General features: G+C 32.9%; 2 protein-coding genes across 5 annotated transcripts; one reads left to right on the forward strand and one right to left on the reverse strand.

Moving 5' to 3' along the window:
- The first annotated feature begins 685 nt into the window (after window positions 1-685).
- Tsp5D (Tetraspanin 5D) lies at window positions 686-16,325 on the forward strand. 4 transcript variants are annotated; one of them, XM_018512201.1, is made up of 6 exons: window positions 8,966-9,281; window positions 9,361-9,492; window positions 9,592-9,703; window positions 13,446-13,637; window positions 14,261-14,443; window positions 14,802-15,196. In XM_018512201.1, exons 3-6 carry the CDS (start codon window positions 9,626-9,628, stop codon window positions 15,135-15,137), a joined length of 789 nt encoding a protein of 262 aa, XP_018367703.1. In that variant the 5' UTR covers window positions 8,966-9,281; window positions 9,361-9,492; window positions 9,592-9,625; the 3' UTR covers window positions 15,138-15,196. The 4 variants fall into 4 exon arrangements, with proteins under 4 accessions (XP_018367701.1, XP_018367703.1, XP_018367702.1 ...); XM_018512200.1 differs by having other exon boundaries at window positions 9,361-9,461; XM_018512199.1 differs by lacking the exons at window positions 8,966-9,281; window positions 9,361-9,492 and adding an exon at window positions 686-1,013 and having other exon boundaries at window positions 14,802-16,325.
- On the reverse strand, window positions 15,276-20,463 carry LOC108764134 (uncharacterized). The gene is made up of 4 exons (XM_018512204.1): window positions 19,944-20,463; window positions 16,715-16,954; window positions 16,464-16,564; window positions 15,276-15,645 (listed from the first exon to the last, which is right to left on the reverse strand). The coding sequence occupies exons 1-3, from the start codon at window positions 20,025-20,027 to the stop codon at window positions 16,499-16,501; spliced, it is 390 nt and encodes a 129-aa protein (XP_018367706.1). The 5' UTR covers window positions 20,028-20,463; the 3' UTR covers window positions 15,276-15,645; window positions 16,464-16,498.
- Window positions 20,464-22,322: the final 1,859 nt, after the last annotated feature.

A 22,322-nucleotide genomic window follows, 5' to 3' on the forward strand; every position in this document is an offset into this window, starting at 1 on the left:
TGCAAAATAATTTTAATCACAAAATTTTTAGTTGTTTGTTTCATGAATTTTTATTTTCTTAGTTTATATTAATAAAAACTATTCGAATTTTTTTCGCATATTTCCTACACGAGTTGCGAGTCTCAAACGTATACATTCCTTTTCTGATGGCCTTCCGAACATTTTTGTCGAGAGAAATGCCTAATTACAATTTTTCCGCAAAACGGGTCTTTTTGAGTCTAATTCTACTGAACTAACTCTCTTAACCGCGTAACCGAACATTCCATTTGCAATTATTTCCGGGACGCTGCCGGTTGCCATTTTACTCTAGTAGAGAATATTTTTCGCTGCAGCACCTAAATTTTAGTAGTTAATAAATTGAGCTTTGTGGCAACAACGACATTAACTGTCCCTGTTATAAGGACACGTTTTAACTGCCATAGCTCTATTTTAGCTGCGTTGACTAATTTTTTTTCTGCGTGTAAGGTTAACAGAATGTACTGGTCACATTTTTGCTGTTGCAGCGAATATATTATAAACCGTGTTACTTGGGATTTGTCTCGCGCCTAAATAATAAAATTCCTAACTTTGTTATAATGCTGATAAAACGTTTATAATATTTTAACGTTTGGCCATTAAATTATTATTTAAATAACGATCTCTAATCGCATTTATTATTCAAGATGACTTCGTCAACAAACCATTGGAATTTTACACATTCATTATAAAACATCTTGCCTATTTCCTTTATTGATTTTTGTAATTAACATTACGGATCTTACGGATTATCCGTCTTGTCACCTGTATCATAAACCGTCAGATGGCGATCCTGGTACCAGCTCGCAGGAACGGAGAACGGATGTTGCTGCGGACTGGTACCGCGCAGTCGATCCGCGAACTCGAAAGCTGCCGCGAAGCTACACGAGTCGACCTTTGACAGCGCTTTCCATGAACTTTTGTGAGCCACTCAGTGGCGAAGAGTTCGCGACGACTTTCTACAGAGAACAATACGAATGAGCACCTTTATTCCACCTGTGAGTGACCAGTGCATTACGTTCTGAAAACTTGCATGTTTGATGGAACATCTGCTTTTCTCACATCGTTTTAAATTTCTGCTTGTTAAATGCTATATTTTCGTAAACTTTATATTTTCAGAAGACGTTTATCGTTTAAGATTTTCTCATATACTATTGCAAATTTCGTTTAAATAAATACGAATAATTAAAAATGATTCTGTGGTGACGTCAGGATTAAAAAGTTGGAAGAAATAGTGAATAAAAATTGGCAGTAAACGTGCTTAAAGAGAAGAGATACTCTAAGCTCTAAAGATTTCAAGTCGTAACAATTTACGGGATTTTCATTACTGAAATAATAATACGTTATTATACTTTGTATACAGAAAGAATGAATCTGCTAAAAAAGTTTAAAAATTTAGCTAATTGCATTTCAAAATTATTTTGTTATAAAAAATAATCATATACTAATATAAGGTTGCCTTTTAAAATGTCAAAACTTTTTGCAGCATTACTCATCATATTTGAGCGTTCTGCAGATTTTAGTATATTTGATAGTTTAACAAAATTCTTTTTTTTTTAAATCTGTATCTAGTTAAATTTTTATATTATTTAGCAAAATCATTCTTGCCTCGGTAGTCTAAAGGCTCAGGACGCTCGCACGGATTGCAAGAGATCCGGGTTCGACTCCCGGCCGAGGTAATATTTTTCGCAATAAGAATTAATTATTTACAGTTTTTAATATGTTATCCATCATTATTAAGATCGTTTAGAAGATGCGAATAAGCATCAAAAAATAGTTAAAAATTGCTAGTCAATTTTAACTCGTGATATTACTGCGGTAGTTTAGTAGAGTTAGCGTTTCAAGACCGGAAATTTTTCGGCGCGCGTTTCTGTGGGACTACATACGTAGTATATAAATTCACATAAGAATCATACAAGCATTAAGATCCAGCTAGACCGTGTAAAGGCTTTGATTTCTATAGTTTGTGTTATCACATGTACGGTCCTATAATATATAATATATTATAAAATCATTCTTTATTTCTTTCCATGTAGTATATTCCGTCATGACAGCGACATGAGTAAACCAGATTTTTAAATATAAAATTCGCTTAATAAAGCGAATGTGATTAACTTGCTTCTTGACCGGCGAAGTTATGAAATGTTTCGCGGATTCAGCATATGAAACTCACATATTTATGTTTACAAACACAACCTGGATACGATTGGCGTCTCGTTCGCGAATGAGTTGACGATAACTCATAAATGTGGTGCGTAAATGCACGCACGGGTAAAATTACGCGATTACATCACGAGAAATGTTGCATGCATAGATTAGATAATGTTCAGACATTCTATTACTAGCATTATCGACAATGACGATTTTTTACATTTCAATGAAAATAAAGTCACGAATGCGCAACTTTTTCTCTATATTTCATTCTTCACTTTCTGGCTGGATTCGGAGAGACGCTATTAGCACTATTTGTGTTATTCTATCTTCATCGTCCATTAAACGTGAAACAAGGATGGTATGACACAAATAGCGTTGATAGCGTGCTCCCCGAACGCAGCCTCCGTCATAGTAAACGTGTATCTGAAACCGACAGATGTTCAGCAGATTGTACTATGAATTCTTTGACCTAATTGGGACGACTTAATTTTTTAAAGTATCGAAGCGTCTTTCATCTCTAATTAACGATTAAACAAAAAGAACTTGGAATATAAGATTTTAGAGAAAAAATAAACAAAAAAATTTTTTTTTTTATTAATTTGAAGAATTTATTTTTAATATATTATATATATAGTTTTATTTTTCATTTTAATATAATTATAAATACAATAATAAAATTCGACAAACTTGAAAAATGGTTTTTGGAATTTTTGCGAAAAAAATCTTTTAGATTATAAGTCCAGAAAGTGATTAGCAATTCTAAACAAATACGAGATATTTTCTAATATATTTTTTAAAATCTGTAATATATATTATAATATACAAAGCATATAATTGTGCATGAATTGAACTATTTTGAAATATTACTATTGAAGGTCACATTTGAATGTGTCTCTCCTCTCCGTTGCTTTATCTTGTTAGAAGATGATCACGTTAGTAGTCGGATTAATATTGTCGTGTGTATCTCATGGCCTTATCAGTCTCGACAAAATGATTTAGACCTCGACGAAAAGAATTAATGTTTTCAGTGAATTGTCTCGAATTGACGACCATTATACGAGTTTACTGACGTACGTGACTCTTTATGACATTTTATGCAAAAATTACTTAAATTAGACAATTTATCTACGACAATAATTGAATGCAATATTTCATAGTGGTTACAAGAACGGGATTCATTTCCTTCATTCGACACAATGGGGAGAAAGTTTTATTGTCTTACAATTTTCTCATGTATCTAAAAAAATCGGGACGTCGCTTTCTTTTATCAGTTTTCCATTTTAAATCGCAAGCACTTTTCCAGCCGTGTTTAAGCTAGAAAATATGCTGATAACAGACGCGGTTATCTCGAGTGCCAGGAAATCGATCGTGCGAATAGGTCGCTCGTCGATTTCTCTTCCCATACGCTAACATTTAATAGAACAATGAATAGGTGCTTTCCTTGGCGAAGATATCATTTCTTCTCGGTTTATTGCTTTTTCTTACAAATTGGTGAGAAATTGTATGCATTCCAATCTTGAGTACTAAAATTGCTCTAACAATTTTATAATGCCATCCGCTAGCTTTCTATTAAGTTTATCATAACACGTTGAAAATTGTTAATCGTCATAAAATAAAACTTGGATTTTCGAATGAATGTATGAAATTATAAATTTGAGCACGTAAAATTGCGACTTCTATTTATTTGAAAACGTCTTATTTCGATCCTTAAGTCCTTAGGTATAAACCCATCTGCAATATGATTATTTTCAATATCGTAATAACTTTCAATAAAAATTTAAATAACATTGTATAGAGTAATCTTTTAATATTTTTTTTATTTTTCCTAAATATAAAATTTGTGTATTAATATATCATCATGAGTGTTATTTGTAGTGCACTAAATTATTATTAAATATGTAGAATTCGAGTAAAACTATGTATTGTATCTTTTTTTAATAATTTATTAATTTTTAATGAAAAATATATGTAATTGTATTTTCTAAAGTTCATATATTTGTACTTTCTATAGCATATTTAGGAGAATATTATTTTTAAAAAAGAACAATATGCAAACGTTCGAAGCATGACGCAAGAATTTCAATGACGGATTTGCGGTCAAAACAAGGCTTTCCTAATACCGTGTTTAAAAAGCTGATCACGTATATGTGAGAAGGGTCGAGAAGAATTAAACTGACTGAATTCATATTTGTACGCGGCTTTGTACGACAAAGGATATGCATGCCTCGACATGTCATCTTACGATTAACGATTATTTATCATATGTAATACTTTGCAGTAATCTTTATGTAATCGTGATTCTTTTATTCGTCGATTGCAGCAGGAAATTAAAGATCGTCGTAATAAGTATGATACTATATAGCTCACTTCATTGCACGAGAACTCTCTTCAACGAGCTCGTTACGTCCGATATTCTTCCCGCTCTAACATGACATAATTATAGCTTTTGCAAATCACATTCTCAACATGTAACCATTCTAGCTTATGCAACCATTTTGCGCAAAGTAACTAATGAATCCTGTAAATCCTAATAACGTATATTATATATTATATGTTATAATTAATATAATATAAAGGTAAAATAATAATATGTATAAAGGTAAAATGAAATGGTCTAAAAGTTTTGGCTGTTTTATCAATTTAAATACGGTATGGCTGAAGTATTAAAAAATTTAGCTAAATACAAATACCTGAAAATAATTTTGTTGAACTATCAAAATAATTGTACACTTAAGTATGATAAACGATACTGCAAGAAGTTTTGACATTCTAGCAACTAGAACGTCTTAAGTAATTACATATATTGATGGTCTAACAAAATTATTTTCGTATCTGTGTGTATCTAACTAAATCATTTATTACTGCAATAGTTTAGTAGAGTTTGCGTTTCAAGATCGAAAAATCATTTCGGCGCGCATTTTAAAGGAGTACATATGTATAATAGTATATAAATTCACAAAGAATCATATAAGCATTTAAGATTCAGCTAAACCGTTTAAGGCATTGATTTCTATAGGCTGTGTTCTCACATATATGGTTCTATAAGATATTATATTGTTCAAATCATTTCTTTAGTATCCAGCTAAATTTTTGGATGTTTTAGCAAAACTCTCTTTCCTTGTGTAACAATTTGGAATACTTTTGACAGAAACAAAGGATTAATATGTAAAACTGCCAATTATACAGCTTAGCGAGATACTTTTCACAAAAGAGAACAATTGTGCATTCTGTACACGTATGCGACTACCGGAAGATTGATAACGCGTGAGACACGCGTGCGAGCTTCTTTCCTTTCGATTACATCACGTGGGAAGATGAGCGTATAGAATGCGTCAACGCGATTGTATGGCACATAAAACGGTGAAAGAGACGGCCGGGCCCCACAGAGAGAGAACCGGGCCGTATTAACTTTTACATTTAGGCACCACGTCCATACGCGTTTCACGCGACGACGACGGGCGTCAGCGAGTGGGGAGTGATCATAGATGATCACAAATTGTCCGCAATTGGCAGGAAGTCGAGGCAGGGGGACCGTTTGTACGCCCCTTCGCACTCTAAATGTACATTATTTTCGCGTAGCCTTCCATTTCGTCCGTGAAAATTGATCTCGGTGTCGATTAATCTCTGCATACAACATATGCACACACGCACCTCTTCAAACATTTTTAAATTGTATTTAAAGAAAATAATAATGAATGCTTAGAACAATTAATTCTTTTAAATTGATCTCTTTTAATGCAAATTAAAACATCTTGTATTTTCTTTTAAATAATAATAAGATAATAATAATAAATTAAATTGCTTATGTGAATAACATAGAAGGAATAGTTTTGCTAATGTAAAAATTTAATCATACAGATCTAAAAATTATTTTGTATAATCATCAAAATAATTATCTATGACTCTCAAGCTGATTGCTAGAATGTCAAAACTTTTTGCATCATTGCTTATTATGTTTGAGCATCCTATATAACTATTTTGATAATTTAATTAAATTACTTTCAGATCTCTGTGTTTAGATACTTCGGTAAATCCTTTTTAGATGTTTCACTAAAATTGTTCTTTTCATGGATAAATTGAGGAGCGCTAAATACGGTTGAGGCTGAATCTTGGTGCTTAATGTGAATTATATACATTAAATATTGTGTCTATTATTAAATACTCTTTTCTTTCTATTTTACTTACATACTTTTTTCTTCAAAGTAGAAAAGAAGGCTGAGTTCTTTATGTTTTGAAGTACTTTGTACAATGTTAACATAAAATATTATAACGATAAAGCGACTTGATGTCATACGGATATTGGAATTTTTATGATAATGTAACAAGCCACTTCAGATAAAAATAAGAGCACACACATCGAAGTGTATAAATAAAACTCATACTGAAACGCACACGGTGGGGATTTTCTTTCTTCCACACCTTCCAGTATGCGCTATAAATGTCACCGTGTTCTTAACGCGTGATGCCGCTGAGGGCTGGAAAAGACGTGACCGCAGCAAGGTGAAGTCCACGAGCGTCTTTTACGAGTTAAATACACATCAGCGATCGAACATTCTATTTTTTCATCAAATCTACGTCCCTTCCGTTCCTCTCTTCATTCGCTCTTCGCTTTATTCGCTCGCGCTTTTTTTCCTCGCGCGTTCTTATTTAACGGGAGGTCGTCCACGACAAGTGGCACGAATATAACAGCGGGTGGAGTTCTGCGTGAGAGCATGCGTAACTCTTGATAAGGCGAATCAATATTATTCAATTCTGATAACGGTCCTCATTGCGGCAAGTAGGGAGAGAACGCATTAATCATGCAATGAGTTGATAAGAGATTTTCCGTTGACTCGCGAATGCTTCAACACAGTATCCGTGTGACTATGTTTCTTTTTTTCGTTGAAAAGTGTCGAATATCACGGTAGCACGGATCACTGCGTTAGATATGAACTTCCCAAGGATATTGGAAAATTATTCGTATTAATTGCGCCAGAGAGTGTGCGAGTGTGTACGATCATTCTATTTTTGTTATTATTATAAGAATTAAAAGTCGTTTGATACTTTTGAATTACTATTGAAGTTAATTATGCGTTCCATCGGGTAAACATTTAAATTTGTTTAATGGGTACCTATTTATCATTAACGTTTTAATAAATTTTAATGGAATTATGGAAGCTCTTTGTAAAAAAAACATGAAAATTTTTACTGTCATCGCTTTGATTTAATTACAAGAGAAACATCCTTTTTTAGTAATCATGCGGTTTCAAACAATTTTATTTTTTTCATTTTGTTCTCTTCCTAAGAGTACAAGAGAGAAAATTTAATAATTCAGTGAAATTGATCACGTCCCACTAATTATGTTAATTACAACGTATATATCGCGAGCAACCCAACGAAAACAATTGTTGGCTCGAAAGCATTGTAATAATGTGAGACCATAGATAATAGTGTCGGTTGATGTGAGAAATATTATAAGGATGTTCTTTATTCAACACAGTTTCTTTCGTCGTGTATTGCCCGATCAATATTATTTGCATAGCTATCACGATGACTTAACGTAGGAAACTCACATGGACCGGTTGCTGTAATTTGAATTTCTGATGCGCTAATACATATGTTATACATAGATCTCACGAACTGGGTGCGGTTATTTGATTCTTTAATGCAGTTTACGTTTTTCATTGGCATATTAAAAAATTGTTATACCTAAGAAAATTACAAAAAAAAATTAATATAAATTTAATGTTGAAAAGATATATACGATCATTCATGATTTCGGAACGGTCTATACAGAAAGAATGATTTTGCTGAAATATTTAAAAAAAATTTAATCAGATACAGATTTGGAAATAATTATGAATCAGAATAATTATGTTTAAGCTAGATTGTTAGAATGTCAAAACTTTTTACAGCATTATCTTCATAATTTATCATTATGCTTATGAACGTCCTATTCAGAGAAAAATATAGATGATAATTATCCATAAAGACAGAAGCTTGCAGCAATGTTGCGGTAACGTTTGCAATGTTATTGTAATACTGCTAGAACATTGCAATGTTTCTGCAATATTGCTGAAATGACCTATGTTGTACGGATATAAAGGTAACTGTACAGTATACGTACAGCTATAAAGTAGTTTATTTAATTATGTACATTTTAATTCTACATAAAAACTTGTATTGCTATCACTTTTATAATTGATACAAATACATCTTTTTCTTTAGATTACATTATTATTTTGGTGGTTCAACATAATTATTTTCAAAACTATTGTCTAATCTAATTTTTATAAGCTTTAGTAAAATTATTCTTTCTGTGTATAAGATTATTGTAGATAATCTGATTTTATCTTTGGAATCAAAAGGAAATAGTAGACCGTGGGAAGTGGCTTGAAATGATGTGGTTACTATACGCTTGAATGCGAGTTTCTGGGAAAGCGGATTTTTATATACGAGACCTTTCGGCGAAAGTTACCTTCACCTTTGCACCTCAGCGTTTTGCCCGTTCCGTGTGTGCACGAGATGTGAAGGGAAAACTGGGAGAATGAGACTGGACATCTCAAAGCGGCCTTGAAGAGGCTTTTTTCTTTTTTCGCTACTCCATTATACGATTGCCTACGAGAAAAGTGACGTTCGATGAGCAATATCCTATGTAAGTGTCACTTCTACTCCTCTTCCCATCGTGATCTACATGATACGCGATCGCGTATGGGTGAACGGCTTCACCGCGGCTGTCCCGTTAACAGACCTAGAAGGCTCAGAGAGGAGACCAGACCGGAGCCAATCATATCGGCCGGTTCTTAGACACATCGGCACGGGCCCTCGTCTGACAAGGATTGTCTGGTCGGGTCGGCCTGCAGTCAGTCAGCCGGGACGATCCTACAGATCTTCCTCGACAGTGCGTCCGAGAGCGGAATCTTCGCTCGCGTAGGTCGCACGTCGATCTTCTTGTTCTCCTCCCCCTTCACCTGCTCATCTTTCGATCCTCCACTTCATTTCTCTCTCTCGTCTCGCGGCTTCTTCCCCTTCCTCCCACGTCCTGTCCACCTCAGGTTGCTCTTCGAACGTAGATGTAGTATTTCCTGGTGATCCGTGATGCGCATCACAAGGCTCTCGCACTGATGCGCACGGTGGGTTTCTTATCGGTGATATATAATTATCATAATGATATTTTTGTGATGTAAAGAAGAGCGTAGAGTTTGATTTTAGTTCTCCGCGCGTTCATACAACTGAAGACGAAAGTTGCTGATTGAGCCGGTGTAATTAACACCCGTAAACAATCGCCGAGATAGCTTCGTAACCTTGAACAGGCATCGCTGTCTCACGTTAGTTCGCGATATGGTGTTAATCTCAAGAATTTTCTCGTAGCCAAAGAATACATTTTCTATCTGTCTCCTGCCTTTGTTCAAAGGGGTCACGTTGTTATTTCTACGTTTCCAGGAAACGTTGCCAGTCCTTTCGGAGTAAGGACCTGATGAAGGATCGAATCATGGGCCGCACAGGATACACGTGCATCAGGCACGTTTTCTGCTCCCTCAACGTTTTAATCTGGGTACGTAGAGGTACCTTTTTTAAATCAATTAATCTGAACGCTGCGTTTTGATTAAATAAGACATAATTTTTTTAAACAACGGAAGTGACTGAATGCGTATGCGATTGGAAATTTCATCTGTTATAAATTTTAGTTAAGTAGCCCATTGACAAAAGTCGTTATTGGCAAAAGTCTGTACTTGAAATTTTTTGGGCGAGACCGAATAAATTTGTATGTTTTTCATTTCAACTATCAATAAGACTTTTCTTTTAATTAAGAAAGATTTATTAATTTAGTTAAAAAAGCATATATAATACGGCATAAGAAAAATACAATTTTTGTTTATTAATTAAAATAGGATGCACTTAACTGATTTTGCAGCTGAAGAAAGAATTTTAGCTGATTTTAGAAAGTGTCCGCTATTTTTATTAAATATAACTGATAGATATAATTGTATTTGTAACAGTAGGGACTTGAGGATTTAATTTCTTTTGCAATTAGACATCTTTCTTCTTGGATTCTGTAGGGTTTGTATTATTTCAACATATTTTTAAAACATTTAATTCATTTTAATTTGTTTGAAACTAAAAGAAGCAAACAAATTCACGGGCAAACAAATTCAACATCTTAATTTTTTATTTTTAGATAAAGTAGCTTTTGCTTTCGGCTACTTCTTTTGAGATTGATGTACTTTGCGAATTATTCGAAAATGGCACTTGAGCTATATTTAAACAACTCGTTCGCGTTGGAAAGATATGTGTGAGAACATTTCAATTTAAATGAAATATTTCGTTGCTGTGTATAATTCGTAAACACGAGTGTACATGCGTATACAGTGCAAGTGTGCGACTCCAATTGGTCAGAAATGACAGAAATGAGACAATAGCCGGCCGGCGGTATTTAACGACCCACGCGGATCGGCGATTAAACCGACGACGCGCTTTTGTAATTTGCGCCGCATTCCTCCGCATTCGCCGTTCCCCCGGCTTTATTATTCCACTTGAAATCGTCCGCCTGCGTCTGTATCGCGATGAAAGCCTTAAATAGGGCGTTGAACCGTGCTCTATGAGTTATGAACTTACGGTACCCGTAAGTCGACAATAAAGTGCGGTACCGATTGCTCTGTATGTTGTAAAACTGGTACACGTGTCTTTATGTTCTTTATGCTGTGAAATGCGTTACCTATTGTCACTCTGTTTCACTTTGATACTCTAATTGCAATTCGTTGCACGAACTCCAAACTGGGTAAGACAGTCTGGAGTTCATTAGATTCATTAGGTATTACTTCAAATTCAAAAGTTCTTAAAAAGACAGATAAGAGATACACTGTTATATAAATCATATTTTCAATTATATAAAAAATTTATATTAAATTATATTAAATTATTAAATTATTTAATTACACTTACATTATATTATTTTATACATCAGACCAAATATTTTAAATTATTTAACGTTTTAATAATATTTTGATGACGATACAGACCAAATATTTGATGGCCAATGACACGTTATTGCAAATTATGTAACGTTGTTGCAAAAACGTCTCGTTTCGCGCACGCATCATTGACGGTAATTAGAAAGTACGGATGCGCTCTTTTGTACAATTAGCTATCGGGGTCGCATAACAGTGCATTAATTTCTCAATCATGCTGCGTTGCAGAAGTTGTAATTTATAAATTACGTTGCGGTTCTTCCGCAGATGTTACTTGCTGCGTGTAAACATGTTGGTCTCATCATTTACAGTTGAATTTGATAATGAAGGACGTTGCTATTGCGTGTCGCAACGATATATTGCACTTTAGAGGATGAATTAACCGTAAGGTCAATTTTCACCTAGTCGTTTCAGTCAACTTCCTGTCATTGATAGCACAGCAAGGTAACCGCCGACTTACCCAGAAAATCTGCAGTACTCTCTTACGTACATAGGCTGGACAATCTCTCTGTGTTTGCGAATAAGTTAGCAGGTGGACGATAAACCGTTAAATGTATACGGGTGACCGCATCGACATCCGATATACTTTGCTGCAATTAGTGAAATATCGTTGCACAGTTTCGTTGTTATTTTAATTTTTATCGCGAATGCGAGAAATGTCATGATGTGATTTTGCCATTTACTCGTCACACGTTCGTTGGTGCATTGACCGTGAGTTAAATGAATTTCGCGATGGCTGTCAACCGTAGGCATCGATCTTCCTTCCGCATCGACGATTCGAAATGCATCGCGATACTTTCTAATCCACGGTCCACTTTCCACTTTCCGATTTTACTTAAACGCAGCATAAACGAGAATCCGAGATAGCTTTGTTATCGAGCGTATATTGTAGGCAACAGTCGAATAAAACGCGTCATTGACCCAATGAACTCATGTACTATGAGTGGCGTGTGATAAGGATCTCTCGATGCTTTTAATTATAATTTTCTAGATCTTTCAGTAGGGGAGACCTGGAACTAATTACGCTTTCTTTATGTGATAATTTTTGGTAACTAACCAAATAATTATTATAAATATTTGTAAAATTATAATTTATTTACTTCACATTAATTAAAAGTACTTGTAACAATTTATATCCATTCAATCTACATATGAGACAGTTCGTTACAATTATCAGCTGGATAAATTGCGACAGCTATAAACTCTTTTAAATATTTTAATTATTTATAAATATATAATTTATATTAAATTCTTGAATGAAAATATCGTTTACCAATAAATGACATATATTTACTTGTAAATATAATGTTCCAAAAATATCGAATATCGCTTTCGCTGCAGATTTCTTAACCGAATCAAAATATTTTCACAATAAAAGGCCGTGAAAACTATGATTGAAAGAAAGTTCAGCAATTTTGAAATACTCAATATAATCATTTGTCTGTGTACAATCATACTATACAAGGTCGGCCGAAATATATGACATAACGGAAAGGAGATGATTTGGTTTAAAATAAATCAAAATGGTAGAATAATTTTTTTGCATAAGGTGTTTTTGAAAAAAATAACTTGAAAATTACGTACATGTGCACTTGAATGATATTTGACGTAATAATTTTTGCTACAGACAATCTGATTTTTTTTACTAGGATTAACTAATTCAATCAGTTCCATAAGATACATGAATGAATTTGTATAAAACAAAGATTAATATCATTTTTTATACATTTATTTCTTACATAATTGTGATATTGTTGAACTGGTTGGCCATTTTGTTGTATACAAAGTTGAATTCTGCAAATTTAATTAAAATGGATTGCTTCTAACGTATTCTGTCTCTTTAATTTTTTTAATGTGAAAGAATAATTTTTCCTTTTAACACTTGAAGTGCCAACGTTTCTCACTCATTAAAAGAACCAAGTGAACAAGTTACTATGAAAATAAAGAAAATGAAAACCTAAATATTTCATTAATGTAAAAAACATAATTATCGAAAAGTCAAAAAATTTCTAAACGTCTATCTTTTAGACAAGAAATAAAATTTAAATCTAAAAACTAAAACGGTCAATAACGACCACTGGACACTTTTAATGTTCAGGATAATATTATACATTCAGAATTAAAAAAAAAATTTGTTGTTAAAAAAAATTTATTCTTTTATTTCTCTCAGTTTAAGCCGTAGAATCACCCTCTTCCCGATTGTACTACGTATTTCCCATCCTATATACTATAATTTCGACTTCAATGGATCCGCGTTTTAAGTACGTCCGTCGAAAGTCAAACGTTTATGACGCGCGGAGTAATTGACGCGCGTAATTTGTTTTACAGTTATGCGCTTGTGGAATTTTGGGTGCGGGCCTTTGGCTGCGACTAGCTTACTCTGGATACGCGACCTTGGTACCGCAGTACAGCTTCGTGTCGGCGGATTCGCTGCTGCTCGCCGCGGGATGCATCACATTCGTCATCGCCTTCTTCGGATGTTGTGGCGCGTGGTTCCAGTCAAGATGCATGCTGATCACGGTTAGTACAACGTGATACATTGTAAAACACGTGCCTTGCAAAAAGCACGCGTGGTACAGTATACTTACCGACTTTCTGTCATACGCACGCAGTATACTACACAACATATGCGGCGCACGGACTGAAGCTTATAACTTGACAATCTTGAATATCTTTGTCGTCAGTAGATCGTGATTCGAATTTCTGGTTGTCATTTGAATAATTTGTCACAGAGCAATACGCATGCTGTCCATGTTGACTACATTTTTTAAAAATCATCTTTTTTCCTCGTTTGTTTTGCTCATCCTTAGCTGACGTTAAGATAAATCTGCCTGCTCTAAGCAAAACAAAATATTCTTTTTATTATACATAGTTTATACACATAATTTGTGTAGTATGTGACGCAATACGTGACGGATCGATAAATTCGTTTGCATATTATATGATACCTTGCGTGTATAGTAGTAATTACATAGAATATGAGATCTTTTTTCCTGCTCTTTTAATATTTGTTTTCTCTTGGTGAAAGAAATAAGTGTTAGAATAATTAAAAGGCTTTTGAAAATCTCAAAACTTGCAAAAAGAGATGCCTTATGTAATTAATAATAGGAAGAGAGAATGTTTACACTTCCCGTGATTTTCAGTATTTCAGTCTGGTAATACTCATGTTTCTCGCCGAGTTCATGTTGGGCACCTTGGCGTTCGTGTTCAGAGAACATCTTGCGAGGAGCTTGAAGGAGGAGCTATTGTATGGCATTGAGAAGCATTATAATATTACGAGGGAGCCGGGAACACTTTCTGCCATGTGGGACCATATACATACCGAGGTTTGTTTAATTATTTAATTAATATTTGCAAAATACCACACGAGGTGTTATAGATTCCTGTATTTCCTTAATTTATTTTAAAGAAACTTTTTTTAAAGAAACTTTTTTTCGTGTAGTTAAAAGATCAACTACTCCATATTGCATAGGATATTAAATTAAGATCTGTTTTTTTTGTGGCTGAACTAATAATATATGTATACTGGGTTACATGTAAAATAAAACAAATACATATTTGACGTTTGATAAGAAAGATAATTTTAGTGCAGTGCAAAGACAAAGACTCTCCAGTGCAGAGACAAAGAATAAGTCTTAAGTAAACGCTTAATATGATGATATAGTTTTAAATGTACGCTTGCAGTTTCATTGTTGCGGCGTACGCGATTATACGGATTGGTTCCAAATCGAGGCGTGGCCAGAGGAGGATCGGGTTCCGGATTCTTGCTGCATGCAGCGGGAACGATACTGCGGTCGCCTAGATTCAGAAGGTCGTAACAAGGAACTCTGGTATAAGGAAGGATGCGCGACCGCCATTCAAATGTGGCTGGTAACCAGACTCCACGTGGTGGGAACGGTGGGCCTCGTCGTGGCTTTTCTTCAGCTATTCGGCCAGGTGGCCAGCATGATTCTCTTCTGCACAGTCAGGCACAAGAGATCATCTCACACGTATAAGAGTTACGACACTACCAATACCTAGAATTTCCGATCGATCTTAGACGAGACAACTGTCTAAGATCGATAGCACCCTTCTCGCGCGTTTTTGATTCCCGTTGCATGCAACGGAACCAATCTTTTCGGAGAGAATCATGTCGCTCCTTTCCTGAGGACTCTGAAAGAGGACTTTCTCGATTTCATCCGAATTTGCAAATTCGTATTAGTAGGAATATGAGTACAATTAGCGAGACGAAAATTTGTTAAGAAAGAGCATGAAAAAAAAACGAAATGATTAAGTTATCGATGATTATTGAACGTTGATTTATAAATACATTTACAAATGAGACAATTTAAGTAGATAAAAGTACGTTGATGATATAGTTGACCAAAAAGTTTCCGCTGTGTACCAAAAAATATGATAGGTATTCAATGGATGGACTTCCTTTTTAGTCTAGATTTGATAATACTTCTTGTAATCTCCAGTGATTAATATCGACTTTTAATGATAGTCCAACCTTGTCAGCTGATAGTTATTTATATTTGTAACTGTTCTAAGAGAAAGGATAAAAAATGTATAACTTTGTGAATCATTTTAATTTGCATAGATACATAAAAATTTATTGATCATAGGTAAAATCTAACAGAATGTGGAAAAGTTGATTTAAATATGAGAACAAATTGTATAACAAGGCTGAAGACAATCGATCATTAAATTTCAATTTTCTAGTGGAACAAGCCCATCCTACTTTCGTGGAGTATTCTAATCGTTATAAATATACTCAATATTCATTTACAAGAAGTAATCAATTGCTATTTTATAATAATTGTAAAATCTCTGTTTTACAGTAATTGTATGTCATATTGATTCTCAACGTTAACAATCGGGAGCAGTTAGATAGATAGCGTGCATGATTATGTGATTTAGTCCCGAGTATTCAATAAAGATTGTAGATCAAATTATCTTCAATGTCATAAGCATGAATACTTTGCTAAGATTTTTGTATTCAATATAATATATAAATATAGATAAATATATAAATTTAGTAAATTAAAAATAGTCGTTATTCTTATATGTTACTTGATATCGACGAAGCAATCAATTGACCATAAGTTAAAAGCAATGTTAAAGACTGTACAATGCAAAATCGAGATAGTAAGATGATATTTATCTATTATATGTATTGAACAAATTATTATTAATAATAAAGGATGTATTTATATGTAATGAAAAGCTAGCAATTATATTTAATTCTATTTTTGACTTTCATCATTTAACCGAAATGAATGAATTATTATAAAAAATGACATACATTAGTAGTACAAAAGGCATTTATATTTGATGAGTTATATATATTCACGAATTACTTACCAAAATTTGAAAAAATTTTATAATGTTATCATTTTTTAATTAAAAATATTGGTATATGACCACTCAAGGATTCTGATTATCGTCCTTAATATTTCATTAAACTGCACATAAAATTTTAATTATTTAAATATTGATATTTATAATGAAAAAGAAGATTAAATGTTGAATCGTATACACACATATACAATACATAAATGAAAAAAAAAAAGAAAAGTAATTTTATTTCTTTAAATAAATAATATTACGCTTACCGGTTGTTGCATAGCGCGTACCACAAAGTTACTCGTTGAATTTACTGTTTTTGAAAATGTCGATAATGTATTCTTAATGACTAATATTATTGATTTAATAAGGTTCAATATCATTCTTAATGGATGATTGAAAATATTATTTCCATGATTAGTTTCATCAGAACTATCTCCAGTAACGTCCGTTGTCTTATTTCCATTATAAGCCTCAGTTGTAGAAATGACAGGAAGTTTAAATGTAGTCTGTGAAACAATTAGATATGTATATCGATGAGAATATGTAAGAAAAAACTTTACTTATCGGTATCCTTGAATATAAAATCAAGAAGGGATATGTAAAATAACTTGAGCTAATCGATAAGTGAATATTTTAGACGTAAATTGCATAAAATATTTCGATGTATACAAAACTCTAAAAAAACTACATAAATATTTTTAAATTTTAAAATTCAATTTCGATATAGGCTCTAACGAATAAATTCAAATAAAATGTAATAACAAGGCTAATGATACGTTTCCACTGAGCGCGTCACGCGTCGCGTCATGAAAGAGAGAAAGAGATAAGATTATATAAATACACAACCCCTTTCTTTCTCTCCTTCGACGACGCGACGCGTGACGCACTCAGTGGAAACTCAGCCTAAGGAGTCAAGCTAGTTGTTGATGCTTAATGTGTATTTACAAAATTACACAGTAAAAAATCGTGCGTCCATATGTTAAAATTTTCTTGTGTTACTACATTTTGATTATTACTTCAATGTAAAATAAACATACAACTGATACGTTATTATTTTTTTAACATTTTGATGTGTTAGATTCATGTCACCTTTCTAACTTAACAATTGCGTATGTCAATTAAAAATGGAATATTATTTTGAGTGTTTTTAATACAATTGTTTCAATTAATCTATATATCTCAAAGTCAATTTAACATCTAAGAAAAATTAAAGTAAATCTTAAAATAATCAAAATATTTTATTAACATTTTCTTACGAGTTACTGCAACTACTCTTCTACGTACTTTACTTATTTTATATGTTAGTTTTAAATCACCCTTAAAGTCAAAATAACAAATAAAAATGTAAAATATTGTGCCAATTATTTAACATTACTAGTTCGCTAATAAATAACACAAGACGAATGAGTTACTTGAACTTAAAATTTAGAGTGGATCTCCTGGGACATGTAAAAAAATGTTAAAATTAACATTTTTTTTACTGTGTAAAAATAAAAATGAAAATAATAAAGTTGACATTTATTAATATCAAAAATAAGACATACGTTTCGACCTTTTTACATTAGGCCATCTTCAGTGTCACCAAATAAATTAACATTACATACGCAATCGTTTAACAATGTGTTTCAATGTCCACCCTATCAATAGTACATTGATTTTTTACAGACGCACAAATGTATTCGTACAATAAGGTTGATGAGTCTTCGGTGGTGCGAATTCAAAGGATCATTATTGTCTAAATGGTCAACCAAGACAGAAATCTGCCGATTATACAACAATTTACACAAAGGCAGTTAAAAATTATTATTATAGACACTGAAGATGGCCTGATGTAAAAAGGTCGAAACGTACGTCTTATTTTTAATATTAATAAATGTCAACTTTATTATTTTTATTTTTATTTTTAATTTTGTAAATACACATTAAGCATTAACAACTGGTTTGGCACCTTAGCCTTGTTATTACATTTTATTTGAATAAATATTTTTATTTTATAATAGGAAATTTAGTTTATATAATGGAGACTTAAATTCGAAAAATGTCAGAAACAATATTTACTCAAGGTTACACAGTTGGAAAATTTGTGTCGAGTTAAACATATTTCATGTGTCTTAAATGATTCAAATTTTTATTTAATATCAGACGATTATTAAATAGATGATTATTAGAAAAAAAAACAAAAACGTAACGTAAAAACGTTAATACAAAAAAGTTAATAAAATTAATAAAAACATTCTGACACATTTTGGAAACAAATTGTGCAGGAAGTATATTTTTTCAGTATACAATAAACATTTATAAAATTAACACGTATATTTATCATTTATTTTAGGATTTTTGTTTTAAAATATTATTTTTATATTATTTGTCCTTTTACTCGTAAATTGTGTTATTTTTATACTAAGAAATGTTAAATATCAATTTAACACAAAATATTCAACTAACATAATCACATACCATATCAAATTAATACTCGGATGTGTTAGAAATTTAATACAAAAATTTTGACAAGAACAAGTTTTAACACAAGTATAAAATGTTTTTTATTGTGCAGTGTTCTAAAAATAAAAATAAATTTACACTATTTTAAGGAGGTAGTCGAGTAAATTGAAAATTTTACGAAAATTCTAAAAAAATTGGCATATGTTGATCGTATGCATAACAATCGTTCCTTAAAATTTCAGATGTCGTAGCCACAGGATAAGCGAAATATTTCGTTTCAAAGTTCACGAATTTAACATGTAAGCCCTATTCCATGCCGTCATGAAACGCACATTAAATTTGATATGAAAGGGATCGGAATTTACGAACTTTTTAAAAAATTGATATGTTGCATATAATAATGTTAGCAATGATATAAACAAAATTGGTGACTCGTAGCCACATACTTTTTTAATAAAAGCGATATGAAAATAATGATATTCGTCAGAAGAAGAGGGGATTGCGTACATGTGGCAACGTCCTCGATTCAACCGAACGGAATCTCCCCCATGGCATATTATGACACATCATACATAACTAAAACAAGTGTTTTTCTGAATTATGCGGATAAAATATTGTAAAAAAACTGGAATATGAATTATAAGTTACAGTGATAGGTATGTTTTGGGAAACAGGACGTTGCCACATCTTTGTCAACACGAATGGTACAGGACAATGAGTGTGTGCGTGAAGCGATCTCATTGGTCAATGCTGTATCATTGCATCAAAAAGTTTAACCGTTTGTACAGACTAACTTTTGGAAGTGACTGTCACTCGACTACCTCCTTAAGAAAAATTTTAAAGTGATAGAGGTGTGATAAAATTATTATAAACTGTTCTATTATATCTGCAAGTATTCGCTATTTGATAAATGTCAGAAAAATTGTTTCTGTTTTTAAAGTAAGTTTTTCAAATTATGGTAAAGTTTTTCAGTTAAATATATATTATCAGTAATAGTTTTAAATAACTTAGGTAAATTAAAAGAATTTATTATGATGCAAAAAATTCATGTACCAGATCAGTATCCCTTCTATTTCTAGCACTTCGCGCTAAGATACCGCTCGCGAAGAACAAAATTAACAGCAGATGTACACGCATTTAGACTCTTGAACGATCACTGTTCTTCCGAGAAAAATATTGCAGGTTTTTTAGTTTCTTTAATTACAAACACACTTATATGGCATCACTAAGATATTCGAGAGTTAACCAAAATAGAAGCGAACTTGCAAAAGACGACGCTGATCACATTGCATTCCTTTTATAAACGAATATTGCCTATTTTCTTCTCTCTACCTGACAGTGAATAGAGACTATAATTATTCCTATGCTCGCGATTTGCATATCGCCAATATATTTTCAAGTCACTCAATTGCATGCGCAATTTCATGTAAGACCATAGTCAGCACAAGCTTAAATTTTAGCATATCGCTAAATTTTAGTATGAGTCAGTGATAATATCAGTATAGCTTATCAGAACCAAATTATTATGCGTGTACTATTTTAGCTATGACGACATTTTGTGAATTTTCCAACAAATTATGAATAATTTGTGAACAAAGCACGTAAATATATATAAGTCATATTTTAAAATTTTGTGAATATGTTTTTGGATAAAAAGGAAAATAAACTTCTTATAAATATCAAGTCATAAATGCTTCATTATCGAAATAATTATTGATAAAAATAAATTTGAAATAATGATTGAGTATTATGTTAAATTTTTCTTTTCAGGTGTGAAAAATGCTAATTTTTTTATTTTATTGTATGTGTCTATTATTTCAACAAAGCATTTTAACGTTTACTGAAAAAACGCTATGCGTTTTCTTAGCGCCAAAACACTACCTTGTCTCTAGATAATATTTTATCTAGAGACAAGGTAGTGTATTGTCCTATATATTTTGTAAATTTGTGTATATTCATGCGTAGTATATTCCGAGAAGAAAAATTGTCGCTCACACAAGTTTCATTTCCTTATTATTTAATTTCAAAATTTTTTAATGTCGGTAAATTAGAAAATGATAACTTAATAATATTTTACAACTGCGCATGCCTCAAGAGTATTAGGTCGGTATTCATAGGCCACGATATTCATATGGCCGTATTCATAGTTAGAAATTATTCTTAAGACCGCCTTAAGTACGGTCATAAGATGTCCTCTAGATTCATAGTCGAAAAATAAGACGATACTTGAGTAAAATCTCAAGTTAAAGCTTATTGAAGACGATTTTATTTCAAAACATATCTTGAACGGTCTTGACATGATAAACACATCTTGTTTAAAATAAGCATAGACTTAAGACTATCTTCTTAGTTACGAATTCTTTGGGCCGTATTCATAGTCGAGTCTCAAGTCAATACTTAAGTTAATCGGTAAAGGTGCAATAAAGGTCGATCCTCTTAAAAATCGATGAAATTATGCTCATTCGACGCGTTTTTCCATAAAACGAAAGAATATGGTAGAAAAAAGCGCCGCTCTGCCCCACGAACCGAGATATTAAGCGTTAAAGTTCACGACTATTCAGGTTAGGATATCTGTCATACCGACTACGTGTAGTGCTACGAGTATGCCTTCTTCATGCTCTCTGACTTCATGCGCATGCGCTTGGTTTCGTTTCAGAGTGCGCGAAATTTGAAATCAATACTATAAAATAAATTAAACGTATGTAGTAGTGCTTAGACAGTGTCCGCTTGGAATATTTCTAACCCATGAAGACAGTGGGGTGTGAGAACGGTTTTTTTACTGTCTAGTTAAAAAGACTGTTCTCGCACACCCCACTGTCTACATGGATTAGAAATATTCCAAGCGGACACTGTCTCAGCTGTAACTTCTAGGAGGTTAGGCCCCAAGCGGGTAGGATATGATACTTATATTTTGTTCGGGCGGCGTAACCGCCCGAATCCAAGCATTACTGTTTACACACCCCACTGTCTACATGGGTTACAAATATTCCAAGCGGACACTGTCTAAGCACTACTACATACGTTTAATTTATTTTATAGCATTGATTTCAAATTTCGTGCACTCTGACTGAAACGAAACCAAGCGCATGCGCATGAAGTCAAAGAGCATGAAGAAGGCATACTTGTAGCACTACACGTAGTCGGTATGACAGATATTCTAACCTGAATAGTCGTGAACTTTAACGCTTAATATCTCGGTTCACGGGGCAGAGAGGCGCTTTTTTCTACCAGATTCTTTCGTTTTATGGAAAAACGCGTTGAATGAGCATAATTTCATCGATTTTTAAGAGGATCGACCTTTATTGCACCTTTACCAGTTAATCTTGACCAAGGCCGGTATTCATAATCGGTTCTTATTTTAATACCGTCTTAAGTAAAGGTATATCCACACAAACTTGCATAGCCGCATAAACGTATGCATAAAGAAAATTA

Source organism: Trachymyrmex cornetzi, unplaced genomic scaffold (assembly GCF_001594075.2).
Source record: "Trachymyrmex cornetzi isolate Tcor2-1 unplaced genomic scaffold, Tcor1.1 scaffold394, whole genome shotgun sequence".
Lineage (NCBI taxonomy): Eukaryota > Metazoa > Arthropoda > Insecta > Hymenoptera > Formicidae > Trachymyrmex > Trachymyrmex cornetzi.